This window comes from Sapajus apella, unplaced genomic scaffold, assembly GCF_009761245.1.
Source record: "Sapajus apella isolate SASKATOON/1434 unplaced genomic scaffold, GSC_monkey_1.0 scaffold7, whole genome shotgun sequence".
Classification (NCBI taxonomy): Eukaryota; Metazoa; Chordata; class Mammalia; order Primates; family Cebidae; genus Sapajus; species Sapajus apella.
Genome location: NW_022436947.1, coordinates 231,768 through 252,641, shown reverse-complemented (window position 1 = coordinate 252,641; position 20,874 = coordinate 231,768). Strand labels below are relative to the sequence as shown.

The 20,874-nt window shown below is 44.3% G+C and overlaps 2 protein-coding genes across 3 annotated transcripts in view; one reads left to right on the top strand and one right to left on the bottom strand.

The window, feature by feature from the left end:
* DENND11 (DENN domain containing 11) overlaps positions 1 to 1,314 on the bottom strand; it is a 45,389-nt gene extending 44,075 nt beyond the window's left edge. Inside the window, exon 1 of the mRNA XM_032275626.1 lies at positions 1,039 to 1,314. Within this exon, the coding sequence (XP_032131517.1) occupies positions 1,039 to 1,306 (268 nt within the window). The 5' untranslated portion in view covers positions 1,307 to 1,314. The remainder of the gene's footprint in view (positions 1 to 1,038) is intronic.
* An 80-nt stretch (positions 1,315 to 1,394) lies between these two features.
* The window catches only part of WEE2 (WEE2 oocyte meiosis inhibiting kinase), a 35,245-nt gene continuing 15,765 nt past the window's right edge, over positions 1,395 to 20,874 (top strand). Inside the window, exons 1-3 of one of the 2 annotated variants that reach the window (XM_032275624.1) lie at positions 1,395 to 1,627; positions 7,466 to 7,578; positions 20,574 to 20,770. In XM_032275624.1, the coding sequence (XP_032131515.1) occupies positions 7,525 to 7,578; positions 20,574 to 20,770 (251 nt within the window). In that variant the 5' untranslated portion in view covers positions 1,395 to 1,627; positions 7,466 to 7,524. Of the gene's footprint in view, positions 1,628 to 7,465; positions 7,579 to 13,484; positions 14,307 to 20,573; positions 20,771 to 20,874 lie in introns of those variants that run through there. The other variant, XM_032275625.1, reaches the window with a different exon arrangement.

Below are 20,874 nucleotides of genomic sequence, written 5' to 3'. Positions count from 1 at the left end.
CCAAAGTTACCGGCCTGGAAAACATCATCATCTGCCATACCGGATTCCCCTTCTCCAGATACTAATCCCTTTTTTCCACACTCCATCCCACCTCATCCCAGAAAGCAGCCAATATTTTCCTGCACCAACAGGCACCCCACACTCCAGCAGCTGCTCTGGAGACACTGACAGTCACACCTGGGTTTCCTTAAGCGCTGACACCTGACTCCAGCGATGACCCCTCCTTCCCCCAACACTGAACAGCAGAGCGGCTCCGGGAGTCCGAAGTCCCTGGCTGACCCGCCAAGGCTTCCTGGGCACGTAGGGTCGTTCTTCCACTTTCTATGCCCCGTGGACTCTCACCCGGAAAATTCACACCTCCTTAACGGGTGGTTAGGCTGAGATTACGTGGGATGAGACTTTAATTCTCCAAGCATCCCCGAAAGACAGCCTATCCGGGGAGGCTTCTCCTTTAATCAGCTTTCAGCTGAATCCCTCAGCCCCATCCCTTAATGCTCCCGGCGTTAATTCCTCAAAATAACGCAGTCAGAGAAAGTGAACTTGGCCGCTAGGAAAGTTACCCCAGAGGAAGCGACGGGGAGCGAGGGCGAGCAGGCGGGGACCGGGGACCTCAGGGCACTGGGTTTCAGGGGGCGCTCTCCCGGGGGGGGGGGCTTTCCTCCCCTCAACGTGAAAAACCTTCTCGCCCCGAAGATAAGAAAACAAAAGTCAACGTGGCCACAAACCGGATCCCCTGTCACTGGAGAAGTGCAAACACCACTGTGCGGCCAGGACTCAGAGGAGAGGAGCGGGGGTCGGCGGGGCTGGAACAAAGCGCTCGGTGCCGCTCCGAGAGGCCGCGCTCCCGCACCCAGCTGCGCCCCAAGGGAGGGAGATGGGGACGCGCCGCCCCCTGCCCTTCCTCGAGCCGGGGAGCCCGGGACCCGCGCGGGTGCGGGGCCGGGAGGGCAGGTGCGCGCGCAGCGAGCCCCTCCCCCGCGCCCCCAAAGCCCGGGGGCATCCCGGCCCTCGCGTCCCCCGCCCCGGCGCGACCCTCACCCGAGCGGGGGTCGAAGGTGACCACGAACACGGCCACCACCTGGTCCTCCTCCACGTCGCCCAGCTCCAGGCGCCCGGGCTGCAGCAGCACCTCCGAGGCAGCCGGCTCCTCGGGCTCCCGCCTCCGGGGAGGCTCCGCGGTCGGCCGAGCGCCCCCGCCGCCGCCCCGGCCCCAGCCTCCCGCCTGCGGCTCCGGGGCCTGCGGCAGAGAGACGGCGGGGCCCTCGGCCCAGCGCAGCAGCGGCGCCGCGTCTCCCTGCTCCACCATGGCGAGGCGAGGCGGAGCCGCGGGCGCGAGGGGCGGGGCGGGCGGTCTGCGGGAACCCCCCTCGCCGGGCCGCGCCGCCTCCGCCGCCGCCGCCCGCCGGGTCTCGCGCTGCCCGGGGCCCCGCCGCGGAGGCGCCTTTCCCACTGAGCTGGAGCAGGCGCCGCGGAACCGGCTTCGGGAATCGCGAGCCTGTTCGGAGGCGTCCGAGTGCACGTCCGCGCGTGGGACGCGTGCGGGCGGAACGCTCTTCCCCGCGCCCCGTGCACCTGAGTGCGGGTGGAGGCGCCTTCTCACCTAGGGCTCCATGATGTAGCTACCAGTGTGAGTTTTTATGTCACCATTATTTTATAAGTCCCCTGGTCCTGTGGACCGTGACAGATATGCATTACATAATCCTGGATGTGTGGCAGAAGCTGCTTACAAGCAGAGGAGTGAAGCAGAGGCGGCCTGGCTACCCAGGTGTCTGCAATAGACACATCAATGAACACTGAAAAGGGCCACAGGGTTAGGGTTTCGGAATTTTGCACTTCCCTTTATGTTACAAACTGATTGAGGTGGGGATTATTAGTTTATTTCCTGGCATATATACAGCATAAGGGTATTAGGAGGTACTGGAGCGTTTGTGGGGTGAGGGATATTCCCTCATAAGATCAGGAAAAGGAAGTTGCTCAGGGGAGAAAAAGCCCTAAAGCTGATGGCTTTGGAAATTGATTAGGGATTTTCTATGAACTCCCATTTTATATTTAAAAAAATTTTTAAATGCCTCAATCCATGAGGTAAATCTAGCAGCTAAAGTAACTCTTTCAGAGGAGATGTGTATAAAAATAGTAATAGCTATTAAAATAGTACTAAAGAAGGAGGTGGCAAGAGGAAGAGGTCCACAATTCATCCAGGGTTCAGGAAGGCCCCACGATTTCCCCGTTCTCAAAAGGACTCAGCAGAGTTATGTGTTGGGAGTCACTCCAGGGGATGTTTATGAACATCTGTGTCCTACACCCCAGCAATGCAATGACAATGTGACTTAACCCCTATCCCTAAGGAGATAATGAATGACTGCCCTAGGCTGCCACTTCTATTCTAAAATCTGTGATATAACAATAAAGAATGTACTTATGCAGCATTTTACCCCAAAGAACAGGGTCTGCTTTCATTTTTTACATATTTAGTTCAGCCTCTCCCCAACCTTACAAGGGCAAGTAAGTAACCATTCAACACTCATTCCCTGGAATATGTAGACAGTCACTGAAATAGATGAGGAGCCCCAGGCATGGTCCAGAAAAAAACACTAGGGCCAGGACATTCATTATGTGGCTCATTCAAGGGTGCACCAGAGTAGGCTATATCTGAAATACTCCAGGCCAGATTCCAAAGCCCACCACTTCAGAAGACCAGGACATAGCCAAAGCTTCTCAGGTTGAGACATTTGAAATTTTGTTTTTAAATATAAAGTGGAGGTTCATAGAGAAAAAGCAATTTCCAAAGCCATTAGCTTTAGGGCTGATGGACTTTCTTTCTCCCTGGAGGGACTTCCTTGTCCTGATCTTTTGTAGCCATCTTCCACAGCCCCCACGCCACAGCACCTCCTGGACTTAATACCCTCAAGCTATGTATATACCAGGAAATAAATTCATAATTCCCCTCCCAATCAGCTTTCCGTATAAACAGAAGAGCAAAATTTCCAACCCCTAAGCCTATGGCCTTCTCCTGGCTCATCAGCCACAATGTGTATCTTTAAATTCCTAGTGCTTTGCATTAATAGGTGCCCAACAAATAGTTGTCAATTAAATATATGAATGAAAGTAGAGCCGGGCGCGGTGGCTCAAGCCTGTAATCCCAGCACTTTGGGAGGCAGAGGCGGGTGGATCCTGAGGTCAAGAGATCGAGACCATCCTGGTCAACATGGTGAAACCCCGTCTCTACTAAAAATACAAAAAATTAGCTGGGCATGGTGGTGCGTGCCTGTAATCCCAGCTACTCAGGAGGCTGAGGCAGGAGAATTGCCTGAACCCGGGAGGCGGAGGTTGCGGTGAGCCGAGATGGCGCCATTGCACTCCAGCCTGAGTAACATGAGTGAAACTCCGCCTCAAAAAAAAAAAAAAAAAAAAAGAAAGTAGAGACTTACAATTCTGTGCAATGCCCTCTTGTCAGGATTTATCTAATATCTTATACCTAGTAGGTGTTCAAAAATGTTAAATGACAGTGATGACATCCCTCTTAGCACATGCATTCACAGTGTGATGGAGGTATTGTACCTGACCATCAGAGTTATCTCTTCTTTGATAACTGAATTTCACAAGATGATAGGGAGGGAAAGAATTGAATTTAGGTATTAGAACAGCTCTGCTGGGGAACAAATGTGGATGAAAAGAAGAGAGGAAGGGACAATCATGTTCAGGGACCCTAGTCTGATGTAATATTTCAAAATGAGTTCACCTAGGATACCATATGTGTAAAACTGAAAATTGATTTTGCTTTTCTAAATACTAAATATGTCTGTTACATCAAATACAGAAAAATACCTTTGATCTATAATATCACTACTGAGTTGGCCACTGTTAAGATTTTGCTGATCCTATTTCATCAATTCTAGGATGCAAAAATTTTTGGTTTTTAATGTTGCCATAGTGACTCACGATTGCTGCTGGTCCTCACTGAGGTCTAGGTCTCACAGAGGAGATTTTGACTTGCTTTTGTTAGCCATCTGGAGGTACCACCAACCGGAGACTGCTTTGAATAAATTCTCCACGGAGGTTCATTGAACCATGCAACCTAGCTTCAATACTGACTTGTAGTTCACATTCTTGGGCAAGATTTTTCTTCTTTCACCTAGTGACCCAGTTGAGACGAGCACATTTTCTTGCTTGTTTCTCCATGTGGGAGGTTTACTTGTCACAGCTTATTCATGGTGTCCCTATTAAACTTCTCATTGTTTTATTCTGAATGGCACACAAATATAATAGTACAGTCGGCCCTCCATATTCACAGGTTCAGCATGGGTAGTAATGTTACATTGTTGCTGACACCCCCCCCCCATCTTAACTGTTATTATGATAATGTGAATACTCCTTACCCCACCCTGCCATCTTAACAACTCTTACCCTACCCGCCATTGTAACTGAACTTATGGTAATATACACTCCCTGCCCCTACCCCCACCACTGTAACTGATCTTACTCTGTAACTTTCCACTGCCCACCCCAAACCTATAAAACCAACTGCTATCCCACTGCCCTTCACTGATGTACTTTTTGGCCTCAGCCCATCTACATCCAGGTGAATAAACAGCCATGTTGCTCACACAAAGCCTGTTTGGGGGTCTCTTCATTCAAAGCGCAAGTTTTAACAACATGTACATGTGGTTAGGTCTAGGAAGGTTGCATCTGCACTGAACACATGTAGACTTTTTCTTGTCATTATTTCCTAAATAAAACAGTATAATGACTGTTTACATTGTATTAGTATTGTAAGTAGTCTTGAGATTAAGATATAGAGGGTGATGTGCCTAACTTACGTGTAAATACTATGCCATTTTATATCAACGACTTGAGCATCCATGGATTTTGGTATCCACGGGGGGCCTGGAACCAATCCCCACAGTTACTGAGGGAAGACTGTATATCTTAAAATAGATGTATTTATGTTTACATGCTGAAATTATGCTCTATATCCATTTTGTGTTCTTTTTACCCTTAACATCAGAATATGAACATTTTGAGATCCTATTTAGAAACTTTTTATATGCATCCTTTTTGTTGTTGTTTTTTGAGATGGAGTCTCACTGCATCTGCTCCAGCCTCCCTATTTCCTAACGTCGCCGTTGTACATTAGACCACATCAGTTGTAATATCAGACCTGTCTGCACTAGTATTTCCTCCAGCCCCCACCCCCAAGTCATCTGTGCTACAGGTGCTTGTTGGTGTGGCCCAAGTTTAAAGCACAGTATATCACATCCTGCAGAGATTACATTTAGGTTGTGTCAGAAATGGCGTAGGGATTCATAAAATGACATAGACTTTCAAAATTACTACCTTTTTTTTTTTTTGAGTTGGAGTCTTGCACTGTTGCCCAGGCTGGAGTGCAGTGGTACAATCTCAGCTCACTGCAACCCCCGCCTCCCGGATTCAAATGACTCTCCTGCCTCAGCTTCCCGAGCAGCTGGTGCCCACCATTTCGCCCAGCTAATTTTTTAAAATGTATTTGTGGTAGAGATGGGGTTTCACCATGTTGGCCAGCCTGGTTTTGAACTCCTGACCTTATAATCCACCTGCCTTGGCCTCCTAAAGTGCTAGGATTATAGGTGTGAGCCATTGTGCCTGGCCAAAAATTACTGCGTTATTTAAAATCAGCACATCCCTCCATTTTAGTCATCTTAAATTTGCACTGGAGTTGAAAATTAAGTTTGAAATCTCATAAAAGCTATTCATTCTGCAGTGGTGTCCATCATGGGATATATAACATGCTTGATTCACTCTGGAAATTTGTATTGAGTCTACCGTGTGCCAAGACTTGATCCAGGTAATGGAAATAGAGCATCCAATAAGAGTTAAGCCCCTCTCCTCATGGAATTTAGATTCTGTTGCGGGTGGGGTTGGGGAGACAGACAATATTAAAAATGAACCATTAAATATATAATGTATGATTTAAGTATTCTTGCTGTGAAGGAATGTGACACAGGGCAAGGTGCCAGTGAATGAGTGATGGGTATTCTTTAGGGTTATCAGAGAAGACCTCTCTGATAAATGACCTTGGAGCACATACCTGCAGGAAGGGATGGGGCGAGTGAGGTGTGGAGAAAAGGTGTGCCAGCAGGAGCAAAGGTTCTAGGGCAAAAATGATATTGGCATCTGGAGGAACAGTGAGGAGACTAGAGCAGAATGCCTGATGGGGAAGATGGCAGGAGTCAGATAGGCCGGAGATGGACCATGTGGCCCGTGGGCCTTGGTGTGGGAGCTGGCTCTGTCTTCTGAGTGAATTGGAAGGCACTGGAGGATTTGAGTCCAGGAATGTCAGCATCTGGCTTACTTTATTATTATTATTAATTATTTTATTAATTTATTAATTTTTGAGACAGAATCTCATTCAGTTGCCCAAGCTGGATGCAGTGCCGCCACCTCAGCTCACTGCAACCTCCGCCTCCCAGGTTCAAGCGATTCTCATGCTTCAGCCTCCCCAGTAGCTGGGATTACAGGCACCCACCACCATGCTTGGCTAATTTTTGTATTTAGTAGAGATGGGGTTTTACCATGTTGGCCAAGCTGGCCTCCAACTCCTGACCTCAAGTGATCTGCCCACCTCGGCCTCCCAAAGTGCTGGGATTACAGGCGTGAGCCACCACACCCAGCTTTGGCTTACTTTTTAAAAGGATCGCATTGGTTACTAGGTATATAATGGAAAGCAATGAGGCAAGGGTGAGAGCAGGAGATGCCCTTGAGGAGGAGGCTGTTGCCTCCGGAGAAGAGGCAGGATAGGACTGAAAGGATTTCTTATGGATTTGATGTGGGGTTGCAGAGAAGGAGAGGAATACTCACGTGTTTCCATTTCCCAACATAGTATACGTCACAGGATGAGTAGATGTGATGGGAAGTTTTGGACTTGAGAAGACTGCAGTCCCTATTAGATATCTAGAGTCAATTTGATCGGGCAGTTGCAAATCTAAAGTCTAAGAGAAAGTTCGGTGACTTGGATATACATTCAGAGGCTATCAGCTTACAGTTGGTGTTTCAAACTGTAGGCTGAGTGATATTCCAAGAAAGAGAGGGTATACAGAGAAGAGGAAAATTTGGGGGAACTGAACCCAGAGGCCTCTAGAGTTTAGAGGTCAGGAAATGAAGATGAGTGTGCAAAAAGATTCAAGTACTTTATGGGCCAGTTTAAAAAATATGTGCATTTCTGTGTCTGCTTGATTACATTTAAAAAGTTTATTTTAAACATTTTAATGAGTCGGTATTCGTGGCAAAAAGTTAAGCAATGAAATGGCACACAGGACACACTGTGCCGCAATCGCCTCCTCTAACCCCGCCATCCCTTTCCCCATCCTTAGAGACAGCCACTTTTGACAGTTTAGCCTCAGTTTCTAGCAGTTACCTCCTGTGGAAGAGCTTAAATTCTTTTTTACCACATTTCAAAATATCATAAAACATTTTATTTTGTTTTATAAAGGTAAAACTTCAATGTGGGAACCTTTTGATTGGATCAGAAGGATGAAGAAGTAGCTGGGGATGTTTGACCAAGTTACTGGTGACTTCCAGAGCTCATCCCGTGGAGCACAGACAGTAAGTCAAGATTGAGCACAGCAGACAGATCCAGCCCTGAGAATGTCTTTTCCATACCTGTCATTTCTTCCCAGTGAGGTGGTATGTGTGATATAGGAGAGGCAGAAACACACACACACACACACACACACACACATACACACACAGAGAGAGAGAGAGAGAGAGAGAGAGATCTTATTCCTGTGCTGTGGCTGGGGGCTGGCCTTGATGCGGGTCATGCAGGTGACCCATTACCTGTTCTAATTTTAGGGAATCTGGGAATGACCACAGCCCAACTGTTACTAACAGAGAAAGGGTCAGACTAGTGGGTCTATACCATAGGTTTAAAATATCTGTTCCTTAAAGTATCGCTGGGATATCACCAATCTCTAAATTACTGGGACTTCAGATGAGAAATCTATTCCTATTCTAAGAATGCTATGTCTTGTGTGAGTAGACAAGTGGTGTATTTCTATTGTCACAGCAATTTTGATGATTAATATCTAGTTCTAGCAAATGGGAAACATTGGCAAGAGAAGCAATTTGTTAAAATCTGTTTGATTTATTCATCAAATAAATTTATAGATTTCAAATTAAGGGTTTTTATTATTAAAATCTGTTCGATTTATTCATCAAATAAATTTATAGATTTCAAATTAATAGAATAACCTAAGGGTTTTTATTAATGGCACCAAAGTATCCACAGGTATAATAATATTTTCACTGATTTGCTTCCGAATACCCCAGCACTCACCCTCAATGAAGTTGCAGATATGAGCAAAACAAGACCGTAAAGCCATACATAATTTTTGAAGCTAGGTTATGGATACATAAGGACTCATTATAATATTTTCTCTATTTTTGGTATGTTTGAACATTTCCATAAGAAAAACTTAAATGAAAAGGAGAAAAGTGTTGATAATAGACTCCTAGGCTTTAAAGCAACCTCCAGGTTTTATTTACTTAGCCCATAATCTTTCCTTGGAATTCTGTCGTACCAGCAACTTTACCCATGAGATATAGCCTTATGAGCACTTTGAAATGAGAAATGTGATCGGCAAATATCAAGTATTGTTAATGATTTATGTAATTATTATAGGATTCATCACAGCTGCAGGTGGCTGCTTCTGTATACTCTCTCTTAGCAGGCAGGGAGGAGACTAGGAAAAGGTCCCCGTTAAGGTTCCTGGGTCTGCTGACCATCCTTGTCATAGGAACAGAGCTGTGAGGAGTCAGGAGCGGTAGAGATCCCTGGTTTCAATGGATCCACATCCACTTGCTCAGCGGCCCCAGTCTGCACCTGCTCAGTGTCACCACTGCTGACCAATTTGTCCAGGGAGCTGGAGAACATATGCTGGTGATTAAAATAATGTTTTCTCTGTGTTACTGCAAACTTTCTCCTGTGTAGTTGAGGCAACACTTTCAGCTGTGATGAGAGATTGAACAGAACAAGAAGGCATACAATGTAAAAGCTGGCAGGACCTTAGAAACACTGCCTAGCCCTCTCACTCAGCAGTGAGTTACAGATGACTCCTTCAGATCTTGACAAGGCCCACAGGCCCTTGTCTAAGAACATTGCTCGCTGGTTTGTTGCTTCTGTGAGGCACATTCTGGTGATAACGGCCAACATCCACCAGCCTGGAGTTCTCTCAACTTTGTTTCTGGTCTTCAAAGTCCATGGCCAATTGTCTCGAGGCCTAGAGAGCCACGGTTAGTCTAAGGTCGCTTTATAAATAAGGGTAATCCTGGTCCTGGATTCTGCCAGATTCCTAGAAAGATTGACAGTGAAAGCGTCATTTCTTGCTTGGGAAACCAGACTTCACAATGGTTTTCAATGGGGCAGTCCCATCAAATATATGAAAATCCAACAACACTTTTTTCAGAGTTGGAATGACTCAGTCCTAATTCAACCTTTTTTTTTTTTCCCATTTATTTATTTTATTGCATTTTAGGTTTTGGGGTACATGTGAAGAACATGCAAAATTGTTGCATAGGAACACACATGGCAGTGTGATTTGCTGCCTCCCTCCCCATCACCTACATCTGGCATTTCTCCCCTTGCTATCTCTCCCCAGCTTCCCACCCCACACCGTCCCTCCCCTATTTCCCCCCAACTGACCCCAGTGTGTAGTGCTCCCCTCCCTGTGTCCATGTGTTCTCATTGTTCAACACCCACCTATGAGTGAGAACATGTGGTGTTTGATCTTCTGCTCTTCTGTCAGTTTGCTGAGAATGATGGTTTCCAGGTTCATCTATGTCTCTACAAAGGACACAAACTCATCGTTTTTGATGGCTGCATAATATTCCATAGTGTATATGTGCCACATTTTCCCTATCCAGTCTATCGTTGATGGGCATTTGGGTTGGTTCCAGGTCTTTGCTATTGTAAACAGTGCTGCAATGAACATTCGTGTGCACGTGTCCTTATAGTAGAACAATTTGTAATCCTTTGGATATATACCCAGTAATGGGATTGCTGGGTCAAATGGAATTTCTATTTCTAGGTCCTTGAGGAATCGCCACACTGTCTTCCACAATGGTTGAACTAATTTACACTCCCACCAACAGCGTAAAAGTGTTCCTGTTTCTCCACATCCTCTCCAGCATCTGTTGTCTCCAGATTTTTTAATGATCGCCATTCTAACTGGCGTGAGATGGTATCTCAATGTAGTTTTGATTTGCATTTATTGAGACGGAGTTTCACTCTTGCTACCCAGGCTGGAGTGCAGTGGCGCCATCTCACGGCAACCTCGGCTCACCGCAACCTCCGCCTCCTGGGTTCAGGCAATTCTCCTGCCTCAGCCTCCCAAGTAGCTGGGATTACAGGCATGCACCACCACACCTGGCTAATTTTGTATGTTTAGTAGAGACGGGGTTTCACCATGTTGACCAGGATGGTCTTGATCTCTTGACCTCGTGATCTACCCGCCTCGGCCTCCCAAAGTGCTGGGATTACAGGCGTGAGCCACCGCCCCTGGCCCTTCAATCTTAAATAAATAATGTACTGGACCTTTACTTAGGCCTGTTTAAGTGTTTTTTTTTTGTTTGTTTTTTTATTTTTTAACAATTCGCTGTCCTGACTGAGGGGATGATTAGGCCAGCTTGTTCTTCCCTGGAGCACAGACTCTCGCATAGCTCATTTTCCACAGCCTTAGCTTTACTTTTACAAAGGAACAGTTGATCCAGGAAGGTGAATAGAAGTTTCCTCCTCTTGCAGATTTGAATAGATAGATTTTCTTGCTTCTGTACTTCCCATTTCATAGGCCTCAGAACCAAGGTCTGGTCAGAGTGGAGTCCAGGCGCTCCCTTATCGCTCAGCAGTGTGTCTGCAAGGGGAGAATTCCCCTCAAGCACATAGTCTAGGGAACTCAATCTGAGATGCAAGGTGGGCTTCCTTCTTGCATATCTCACTCCTAGGAACTTTGCTTTCCCCCTGTGCAGCAACTCCTGACATATTGAAAAAAAAATTCCAACTTTTTTTTTTAAAGTCAAATATGGCGTATTTTAAACATGATTGAAATATATTAATTTATTTCCCCAAATCATCCAAAACCAATTTATTGAACACCTACTATGTGTCAGGCATTAAGGGGAAAACTTTCCTTTTCCTCTTATTGCCATAGATAACACGGGTCCCCCTTTTAACACATTATCTCAACTATAACCTGAAGCTTTATGCCTGGGATGGATGCCTGTGGGATGAACATTCACTGAAGCAAAGATGAAATGTTTCACAATGGAAAGAGGCTAAGAATGAAGAAAAGGCTACAACATGACCAAAAAAATAGTGAGGTCATGGGCCAGAGGCCATAGTAGCACCTCTAGGGATTCCCTTGGGTCATCAAGATCAGCAACTATGGAATTCTTATTATTTAGTTGTCCAAATTTGGGATATCTTTTTTGTACTTGTTACACATTTCTTATTCTGAAAGCTTAGCCACAGTCATTACCTTCTAAGTGAGGATACATGAAAAGGTGAATCGTGCAAGTTTCCAACAGTATCACTGCTGATAATGTGAGATCTAAACCATTGCAATGGCATAGCTGCCTCCCTAGGCAAACAATGTAGTCATAAATAAGGGTAATCACCAACTATAGCAAGGGAGAGAGAAAAGGCAGCAGGGAAAAAAAAAAAAAACACCTGGTCAACTTGGGTAATACCCAATAGACCAGCCCCTGTACCCTGCCTCCAGTACGGCAATATAGCCAGTGTTTCGAGTCAGTCCTGTTTTACTGAGAGCAAAGCCAGCCTCTAGCTAGCCTGGAGAGGCCGGAATGAAAACCATGGAATGTGAGAGGAAATTGATCAACATCAAGGCTGTAGAAAAGAAATCCTATCACCTGGCTTGCTGATTTGTAAACATAATACTCCTAGGCTGAGAATCCCAGTTGATAATAATTGCATTACTGGTAACCTGCGAATTCTCGTTTTTCTTTGATTATTCTGTTTTTATTGGTTTCTGAATCTCTGACAAAGGTGGGCAGTGAGTTACTGCATTTTGTGAGCAATATTTTACCCCCTGTTGAATTATCTGGGACAGTTTGTGTGGGCGGGAGGGTGTAGGGGAGGGCCAAGGAAGGACGAATTGGTGTGCCCACCTACAAAGGGCTGGAGCATGAGAAGGCTTTGAGCTGAAAAAACACTTTCAAGTCTCCCCAGTTAGCTACCCTCTTCGGGAGTTCTGGTTGGGAATGGGGAAGGAATTAGGAGAAAGTGGTGGAGAGATCTGTGAAGAGAGGGAAATGGAAGAGGGGTGACAGGTAGTAAACACTATGAAGAGAAGGGAAGTAACATTTGTTTCAGACTCATCAAACTGCCTTGGTTCCTGTCTCTCTTTGGGCCCATGTTTATCATGTAAACAATTACTCATTTGCGGTCCTTCTGAAGCCTCCTCAGGGGCACGAGTGTATCATTTTCCTTTGTCAGGGACTGCCTCTCACATAGTTTTCTCCTAGAATGTAATATCAGTGAGGCTTTTTTCCTTTTTCCTTTGATATACCTATACAGTGTGTAATGATTACCAAAAAATTAACACACCTATGCCCACCCAGAATTGTTCTTTTAATATCTGAAAGTGTGTACCCTTTGATCAGCATCTCCCCATTTCCCCTGCCTTTCCAGATCCTGGTAACCACCATTTTACTCCCTCCCTCTAGGAGTTCAAATGTTTTAGATTCCACATATAAGTAAGATCATGTATCTGTCTTTCTGTGCCTGGCTTATTTTACTTAATGTAATGTTCGCAGGTTTATCCATGTTTTCACAAATGGCAGGATTTCCTTTTTTATGGCTGAATAATACTCTAGTGTGTGTGTGTGTGTGTGTGTGTGTGTGTGTGTGTGTCCACCACATTTTCTTTATTCATCTGTCCATAGATATTTAGGTGGTTTCCATATCTTGGCTGCTGTGAATAATGCTGCAATAAACATGGGGGAATTTATTTTTTGAGATAGTGATTTTATTGCCTTTGGCTATATAACTGGAAGAGAAGAGGGATAGCTGGATTATATAATAGTTGTTTTTTTCTTCAAGGAGTTTTTCATCCTTCTCATGGGGGCTTCTCTGAGAAAGAAATTAAATAATGTGTATTAAAGATATTAAAAAGCATTTTACAAAATAAGGCATTTTTGGCAAAAGCCATTGCCATTTTCCAGTGACCAATATCTGTTTCTATGTGTTGCTGATCTTTCTAGCCTTTCTTTTGTCAGTTTAAATTTTTGTTGAATTCCCTAGAAACTTTAACTGCTAACAGCTAACAGCTGCAGGAGGGAGATGCCTGAATTAGGGCAGGTGTGTTTGGCACAGAGCTAAGCTGTGTCTCTATCAGGGATATAAACTCCAGTCAAGATATGTTAGAGGCTGTTTAAGGATCATTATGATAGCCAGGTGATGCTAAATTGTAATTGGAATTACCTGCTGTTAGCCATTGGGTGGGTGGGGAGGAGAAGGAAGGAGAGGGTGATCTTTATAAATGGCAGGTGTAAAGAGTGAAAATATTTTCTTTTCAATAATGAACTCATTCCCAGATTGGCTAATGGGTATTTTTAAAGCCATGCTAAATTAAAGAAATCCAATTTTCTCACTAGTATTTGGTAGCACATGGGTTCACTATGTGTCATATCCAGAAGAGTTCTATACATGAACTGGATTTAGTTGATCTGAGAGTCACTGGAGCTTTCTTTAATCAGAATGGAAATCAGGATAAGCTGAGGTCTTAAAGCTTTGTGGTACTTAAGGGAGAAAATTAACACTGTGTCTTGTGGCCGTTAGTTGGTAGAGGGAAATTCAGGCTACCGTTGCGAAACCTGCAGGTTAAATTATTTTCTCCTCCTAACTTGTGTAGGTTCACAGTGTTCCCTTCTGATAGAGCTTTTTGCCTGTGTTGTAAAGTTCTTTGGCTGAGATGGGTGACAAAGATACTAACAAAGAACCAAGACAGAAATTAAACTTTTCCTATTGTGAGGAGGAGACTGAGACTGAAGGGCAGAAGAAAGCACAAGAAAGCAGGGAGGCTTTGAGCCAAACCCTAGAGAACAGTGAAGTGCAGGATTCAGAGGCAAAGCATACGCCACCTCGGACTCCCCTTAGTAATGTGCATGAACTCGACACATCGTGGGAAAAAGACAAAGAAAGTCCAGATCAGATTCTTAGGACTCCAGTGTCACACCCTCTCACATGTCCTGAGACACCAGCCCAACCAGACAGCAGGAGCAAGCTGCTACCCAGTGACAGCCCCTCTACTCCCAAAGTAAGTAAGGGGTGGGGAAGAAGGGACCCAGGTCGCCAAGCTCTGCTCTCCTGTAGTTTAGCTGATAGAGAAAGTAGACTCATGTGTGTATGACAGTCACCTCCAGGCTGTGTATATCCTCAATTACATATCTATTGATGAAAATGAAAAAGAGATTAAAGTTACCAGAAAATGGACAGAATTAAATGTTTCGCCAGTTGTCTTCTCAAAACCATTGGTGCCAGTAACTATTTGCCATTGGCCTCAAACAAATCTTAGGTAGAATAAAGTTACTAGTTAAAGAATATTGGAACTGGGAGGAATATTGAGATTTAGAGCTCCACCTGTGCACTTTACCTATGAGAAAATGAAGGGCCCAAGATAGGAACTATCTCACAGCTCAGCCAATGTTAGAGATAGGACTAGAAACCTGATCTTTTTGGCTTAGTCTACTGTTCTTTCCATTACGCCAACTGGCTCTATTCTTTGTGTGATTATTTACTAATACTTTCTAATATAAGAATGCCCACCTTCACTGTTTGAACACATTCATATCTGTTTGCTGCTGCTCCTTCCAGAAGAAACTCCTCTCCCCTCCTTGGTCTAATGAAATACAGCTTCTTCTATTATGTGTCAGTAAAGAGGAAACGTGTTGATACTTCTTTATAAGCTGAGGATGGCAAATAAGCAAGAGTCCTAATGGCATATTCCTTTATTCTTGTTGTGATTGGTGTCCTGTTGCATCGTTCATGTTATTAAAGCCACAGTCAGGACAGGGTTGCCTCTAATAGACTCTGGTGCCATGGTGTGTGATTCCTAGGCTTGGTATTAGCTCTGCTTTCTGCTGGCTCAGCTTGAGGCACTTAAGGTCATCATAATAACATCTGTGATTCTGACTGCAGCACAGTAGTCATCAGTGGGTCTCTTTAGTACCTCCTGGGTGTGGGTACCAGGTATGCCAGGACATTCTAAGCAGCTTTTGAATTGTAGACAAACTAGTATGCTCCAATGTCTATCTCTAGGTTTTTCAGTGGTCACAACACCAACCAAATAATCATCCATTTATTTTTTGAGAATGCCCTGTAGGTAAGGAGCATATAATACAGTCTCTGTCATCAAAGAGCTTATAGTCTAGCAGAGAGAGAGGAGTTATGCCAATAGACACTATGTGATAAGTGTGGTCAGAACCCTCTGGACAGATTCTCAGTGCAGTGATTAGGAAAGAAAGAAAGGTATAGGAAGGGCAATGAAAGTTGGTCCAGTTTTGATATATGGGGGAGAATGGGCTGAGAGAATGTGGCTTTGAGTAAGAGTACACAGGGAAGAAAACGTGACATTCATTTCATTATTCATAGCTTACCTGAACACCGTGATGTGTTAGCAGACCCTCTGCTGGCAACACACATTTACTGCCTTCAGAAAGAACCCACAAAATGAATAAAGATTAAACAAATGAAACAATAAAGTTCAAACCATGTGTGCTAGAGGAATGGTTGAGCATGAGGAGAAGGAATTAGGAACTATGTCTCTATCAGGGAAGACTTTCCAAAGAAAGTAATGTTTGAGAGATTCTTAAATGACATTTGGAGTTAGCCAGGCACAGAGGGGAATGGGAATTCTAGGCAAAGGTGAAAAGCATCCATCAAGTGACTGAGGGGAAGGAGCCGCTACACCTCAAAAACGGCCTGTCACTCACTGTGACAGGGGCCTGTGTGTGAGACAGTGCAAGAGATGGGGCCAGCGTAGGTGGGCAGAAGCTAGATCACGATTTGCTATTTTTTTTTTTTTTTGGGACGGAGTTTCGCTCTTGTTACCCAGGCTGGAGTGCAATGGCGCGATCTTGGCTCACCGCAACCTCCGCCTCCTGGGTTCAGGCAATTCTCCTGCCTCAGCCTCCTGAGTAGCTGGGATTACAGGCACGCGCCACCATGCCCAGCTAATTTTTTGTATTTTTAGTAGAGACGGGGTTTCACCATGTTGACCAGGATGGTCTCGATCTCTTGACCTCGTGATCCACCCGCTTCGGCCTCCCAAAGTGCTGGGATTACAGGCTTGAGCCACCGCGCCCGGCCTAGATCACGATTTTTAACCTGAGATTGTTGAGAGAGCCAGTACATGGTTTTGAGTAGAAGGATTTTTTTTGGAAAAATCATGACCTTTGCATGTAGGATGGGATGGAGCATGAGAGAGCCTAAGGGCTGAGGAGTATTCAGAACATCTCTGTTGAACAGAGAAGAGCCTGGACTAGGACATACAGTGAAAAAGTAAGAGATGACTTGATGGAGGAATTGGGGAAAAAGGAAAACAGCAATCTGATGACTGAGGTTTCTTGAGTAGATGGAATTAAGTTAGGTGGCACTGAGGGCTATACAGGTTTGGAGAAAAGCACCAATGTGGTATAAAAAGTTGGATAACTGGTTCTGGGGTATAAGAAAATGAAAATTGGAGATCCACATTTGGATACCTACAGCATTTAGGAAGCAGTAGAAGCCATGGGTGAAGATAAGTTCACATAGCCTGAGTGCCAGAGTAAGGAGACAAGTGGCCCAGTTAGAAATCTTGGATAATGCCAAGATTTAAGGGAGAGGCAGAGAACAGGGCTTGGGAACAAAACTGAAACGCAAGTGGGAAAGTACATACTTTTTTTTTTTTTTTTTTTTTTTTTTTTTTTTTTTTTTTTTTTTTTTTGGGACAGAGTCTCATTCTTACCCAGGCTGGAGTGCAGTGGTGTGATCTCAGCTCACTGCAACCTCTGCCTCCTGGATTCAAGCAATTCTCCTACCTCAGCCTCCCACGTGGCTGGGACTACAGGTGCCCACCGCCATGCATGGCTAATTTTTGTATTTTCAGTAGAGACAGGGTTTCACCATATTGGCCAGGCTGGTCTCAAACTCTGGACCTTGTGATCCACCCGCCTCAGCCTCCCAAAGTGCTGGGATTACAGGCATGAGCCACTGTGCCAGGACTAGGAAAGTACATACTTTATGAAAACATAGCATGCATTAGAAGAAAGAGGCTTGGCGAATGATCATTGTTATGCAGAAGACAAACTGCATGGGAAAGGAGGATTAGTTTAGTCAGTCTTGTCCAAGGGACTGAACCAGAAATAATGCGAAATTCAGTTCACTGTAAGGCCTTCCTGGCAGAATCGTCTAGAGATAGAAAAGCATGCTTAGGAGGTGTAAGCTCCCTGTGGCTAAAAGCATAGAACACTCACTGATGACCATTTGGTAGGAATACTGCAGAAGGGATTTGTTAGTCTGTTTGCCTTGCTGTAAAGGAATACCTGAGGCTAGATAAATTACAAAGAAAAGAAATGTATTTGGCTTACAGTTCTGCAGGCTGTACAGTAAGCATAGTGCCCATATCTGCTTCTGGTGAGGGCCTCAGGAAGCTGACAATCATGGCAGAAGGTGAACAGAAACAAGGCAGCTCATTACATGGTGAGAGAAGTGAGAGAGTGGAAGCAAGACAGGGAGGAAGTGTCAGGCTCTTTTAAACAACCAGGTCTTGCATGAACTAACAACCTGAAAACTGGTTCATTACCATGAGGATGGCACCAAGGAATCCACCCCTATGATCCAAATGCCACCTACCAGGCCCTACCTCCAGCACTGGGGATTATATTTCAACATGAGATTTAGAGGGGACAAACATCCAAATGATACCAGATTCAAGCATCAGGGGACTAATTATATTGACTGGGCCTTTAAAATCCTTCTCTGTCCCAAGATAACTGTGTGTGTGTTTTTGTGAGAGGTTGCCTTCTCCTCTCACCATCTTCATAAGTTAAGTAGCAATCCCCCAAATTTCCCTTACCTTCCTCAATCATCCATGCTAGAGCTATTCCATATGGAATTATTTGCCCTCTCTGGAGCACATTTATACCCTCAACCTGTGTGATCTTTCAATAAATTTTCAAATTGCTCTACGTCCAAGCCTAACTTCTTTTCCTATGTCTTATCCTAAACTATGTTCTTTGAGATTTTGAAAGGATTACTCATAATCCTGCTATTCTGGCAATAACAACTATATTAACATAATTAATATTCTTCCCTACATCATAAGTGGAGCTCACAAATTCTCTTGGCTCTCATATTTCCAGACTAGAAATTCTGATATTGTCTTCCCCGATATGAATACTTTTTATCTGAACATTTTCTAGGCCCCTTATATTTTTCTTGAGATGTAGCAGCTGTAACTATCTATGTACAGCATTCCAGGTGTGGCTGCCCCACTGTTTCACACGTGATAGATGCATTTTACTTTCCATATGATAATCAGCCCTACAAAAAATGAATTATCAGAATGACTTATTACAAAATTCTAGGTTCATTTCCCAAATCACATTGATAACTGAGAAATATCATTATCATTTCACTTATTTTGAACCAATACACAGTTTTCATGATAAACAAGCAGGAAAGCTGTGTCTGTCATCAAGGGCTTGTCTGCCCCCTGGATTTCTCAAGCAGCCCTAAAACTCCAAGACATGTGAAACACTTGACTCTGGCAATGACATCATTTTTCTTCACTTAAAAAAAGGCTAGGTTACTGTGTATACTCCACAGCTTCCTTCATTCCTGCTTATTCAATCATTTGTTTAGTATTTACAGTAGATCAGTATTAATTTTTTTTTTTTTTTGTGACAGAGTCTCTCTGTGTTGCCAGGCACCAGGCTGGAGTGCAGTGGCGTGATCTCGGCTCACTGCAACCTCCACCTCCTGGGTTCAAGCAATTCTCCTACCTCAGCCTTCCGAGTAGCTGGGACTACAGACACATGCCACCACGCCCAGCTAATTTTTGTATCTTTTAGTAGAGACGCGGTTTCACCATGTTGGCCAGGATGGTCTCGATCTCCTGACCTCATGATCCGTCCGCCTTGGCCTCCCAAAGTGCTGGGATTACAGGCGTGAGCCACCACGCCCAGCTGATCAATATTAATTTTTTGTAGACTCACATTCTTTAATGAATCATGCAATCTGGCTTCTACTTCTACACTAAAATGTCATGGGCAGAGATGATCAGAACTGTGGAAGTCTTTTAGGAAGACCTCACAGGGCAATGCTCATACTATGGCCCCTGTGTGTGCTGCCATACTCCTGAAGATCCTTAACACAGCTATTCTCCTGGCCCCTGACATCAGGTCAGCATTCTGCTGCCTCAGAATTCTTTGGCTTTTCCCTTACCCTTTGGTATCGTTCCAGTTAGGTTTAGGCCAGTGTTTCGGTTTTTGTTGTTGTTGTTATTGTTTTTTGAAAGAATCTCGATCTTTTGTCCAGGCTGGAGTGAAGTGGTGTGATCTCAGCTCACTGCAACCTCTGCCCCACCCACTGAGTTCAAGCAATTCTCCTGCCTCAGCCTCCCAAGTAGCTGGGATTACAGGTGCCTGCTACCACGCCTGGCTAATTTTTGTACTTTTAGTAGAGACGGGGCTTTGCCATATTGGCCAGGCTGCTCTCTAACTCATGACCTCATGATTTGCCTGCTTCTGCCTCCCAAAGTGCTGAGATTATAGGTGTGAGCCACCAGACCCAGCCAATGTTCTCTTACTGTATCCCACTTGGAGTGGTAAGTCCTGCACATTTGCCTATTTGTTGGTAGCTGGTTGTAGCCACTGCAAAGATCTGAATCTTAAGGGCTTAGAGTACTAATTTTCAATCCCTTTGCCCCACTTCATGAAGCATTCTCATTTAATGCTATATTTTAAGTGAAATTAAAAACTTTTTTCATGTTTAAATAGTCTATGAAATTTTTTCCTTATAAGGTGATTATTTCTGAAACACTGATGAACTGCTGAATAATGGACTATATATTCCTTAAGATTTAGAATTCACTTCTGTACCACTTGACATCTAACCCAGTATCTGCTATGTAGTAGGCACCAAACAAATATTTGGATGAATAATTGAGGGGAAGTTGGAGCATAAACTCTGAGAATATAGGGTCATTTTTGTTTGTCTAAACTTAATGTCCTTGTCTTTAAAAACTGGAGATAGGGCTACAATTCGTTTTCATAACCGGGGGAGTTGCCCAGGGGAAGGGGCTGGAGCTGACCGAAGTACAGATTCCTGTGCTGACTTCATGAATCAGGATGTCTAGAGGTAGAGACGAGGATTCTATAGTTTTCATGAGAGGAAGAGTTACAATGCAACTAGTTTGCATGGAAACAGATCATCTCTAAGGCCCCTTCAGCAAAAGCATTCTTAGGTTCAAATATTAACAACTAACTTATAAGGAATTTCTTTACTAATGATGTTTGACCTGTTTTTTGTCGTCCTCATTCAGAGCATGCTGAGTCACTTGACGATTTCTCCAACAGGGAAGCTTCTCTCCAGAGGCCCTAAGCATTTGAAGCTCACACCTGCTCCCCTCAGGGATGAGATGGCCTCATTTGCTCTGGTCAATATTAATCCCTTCACTCCAGAATCCTATAGAAAATTATTCCTTCAATCTGGTGGGAAGAGGAAAATTCCAGGAGATCTGTAAGTGCTCTGTTACTTATGACTTGAGAACTGGCTCTATCACAGTCAAGCGGTAAAAAGAAAGTGTTAAAGTAAGATTAGGAACAAGAACTCTATTTGAATTA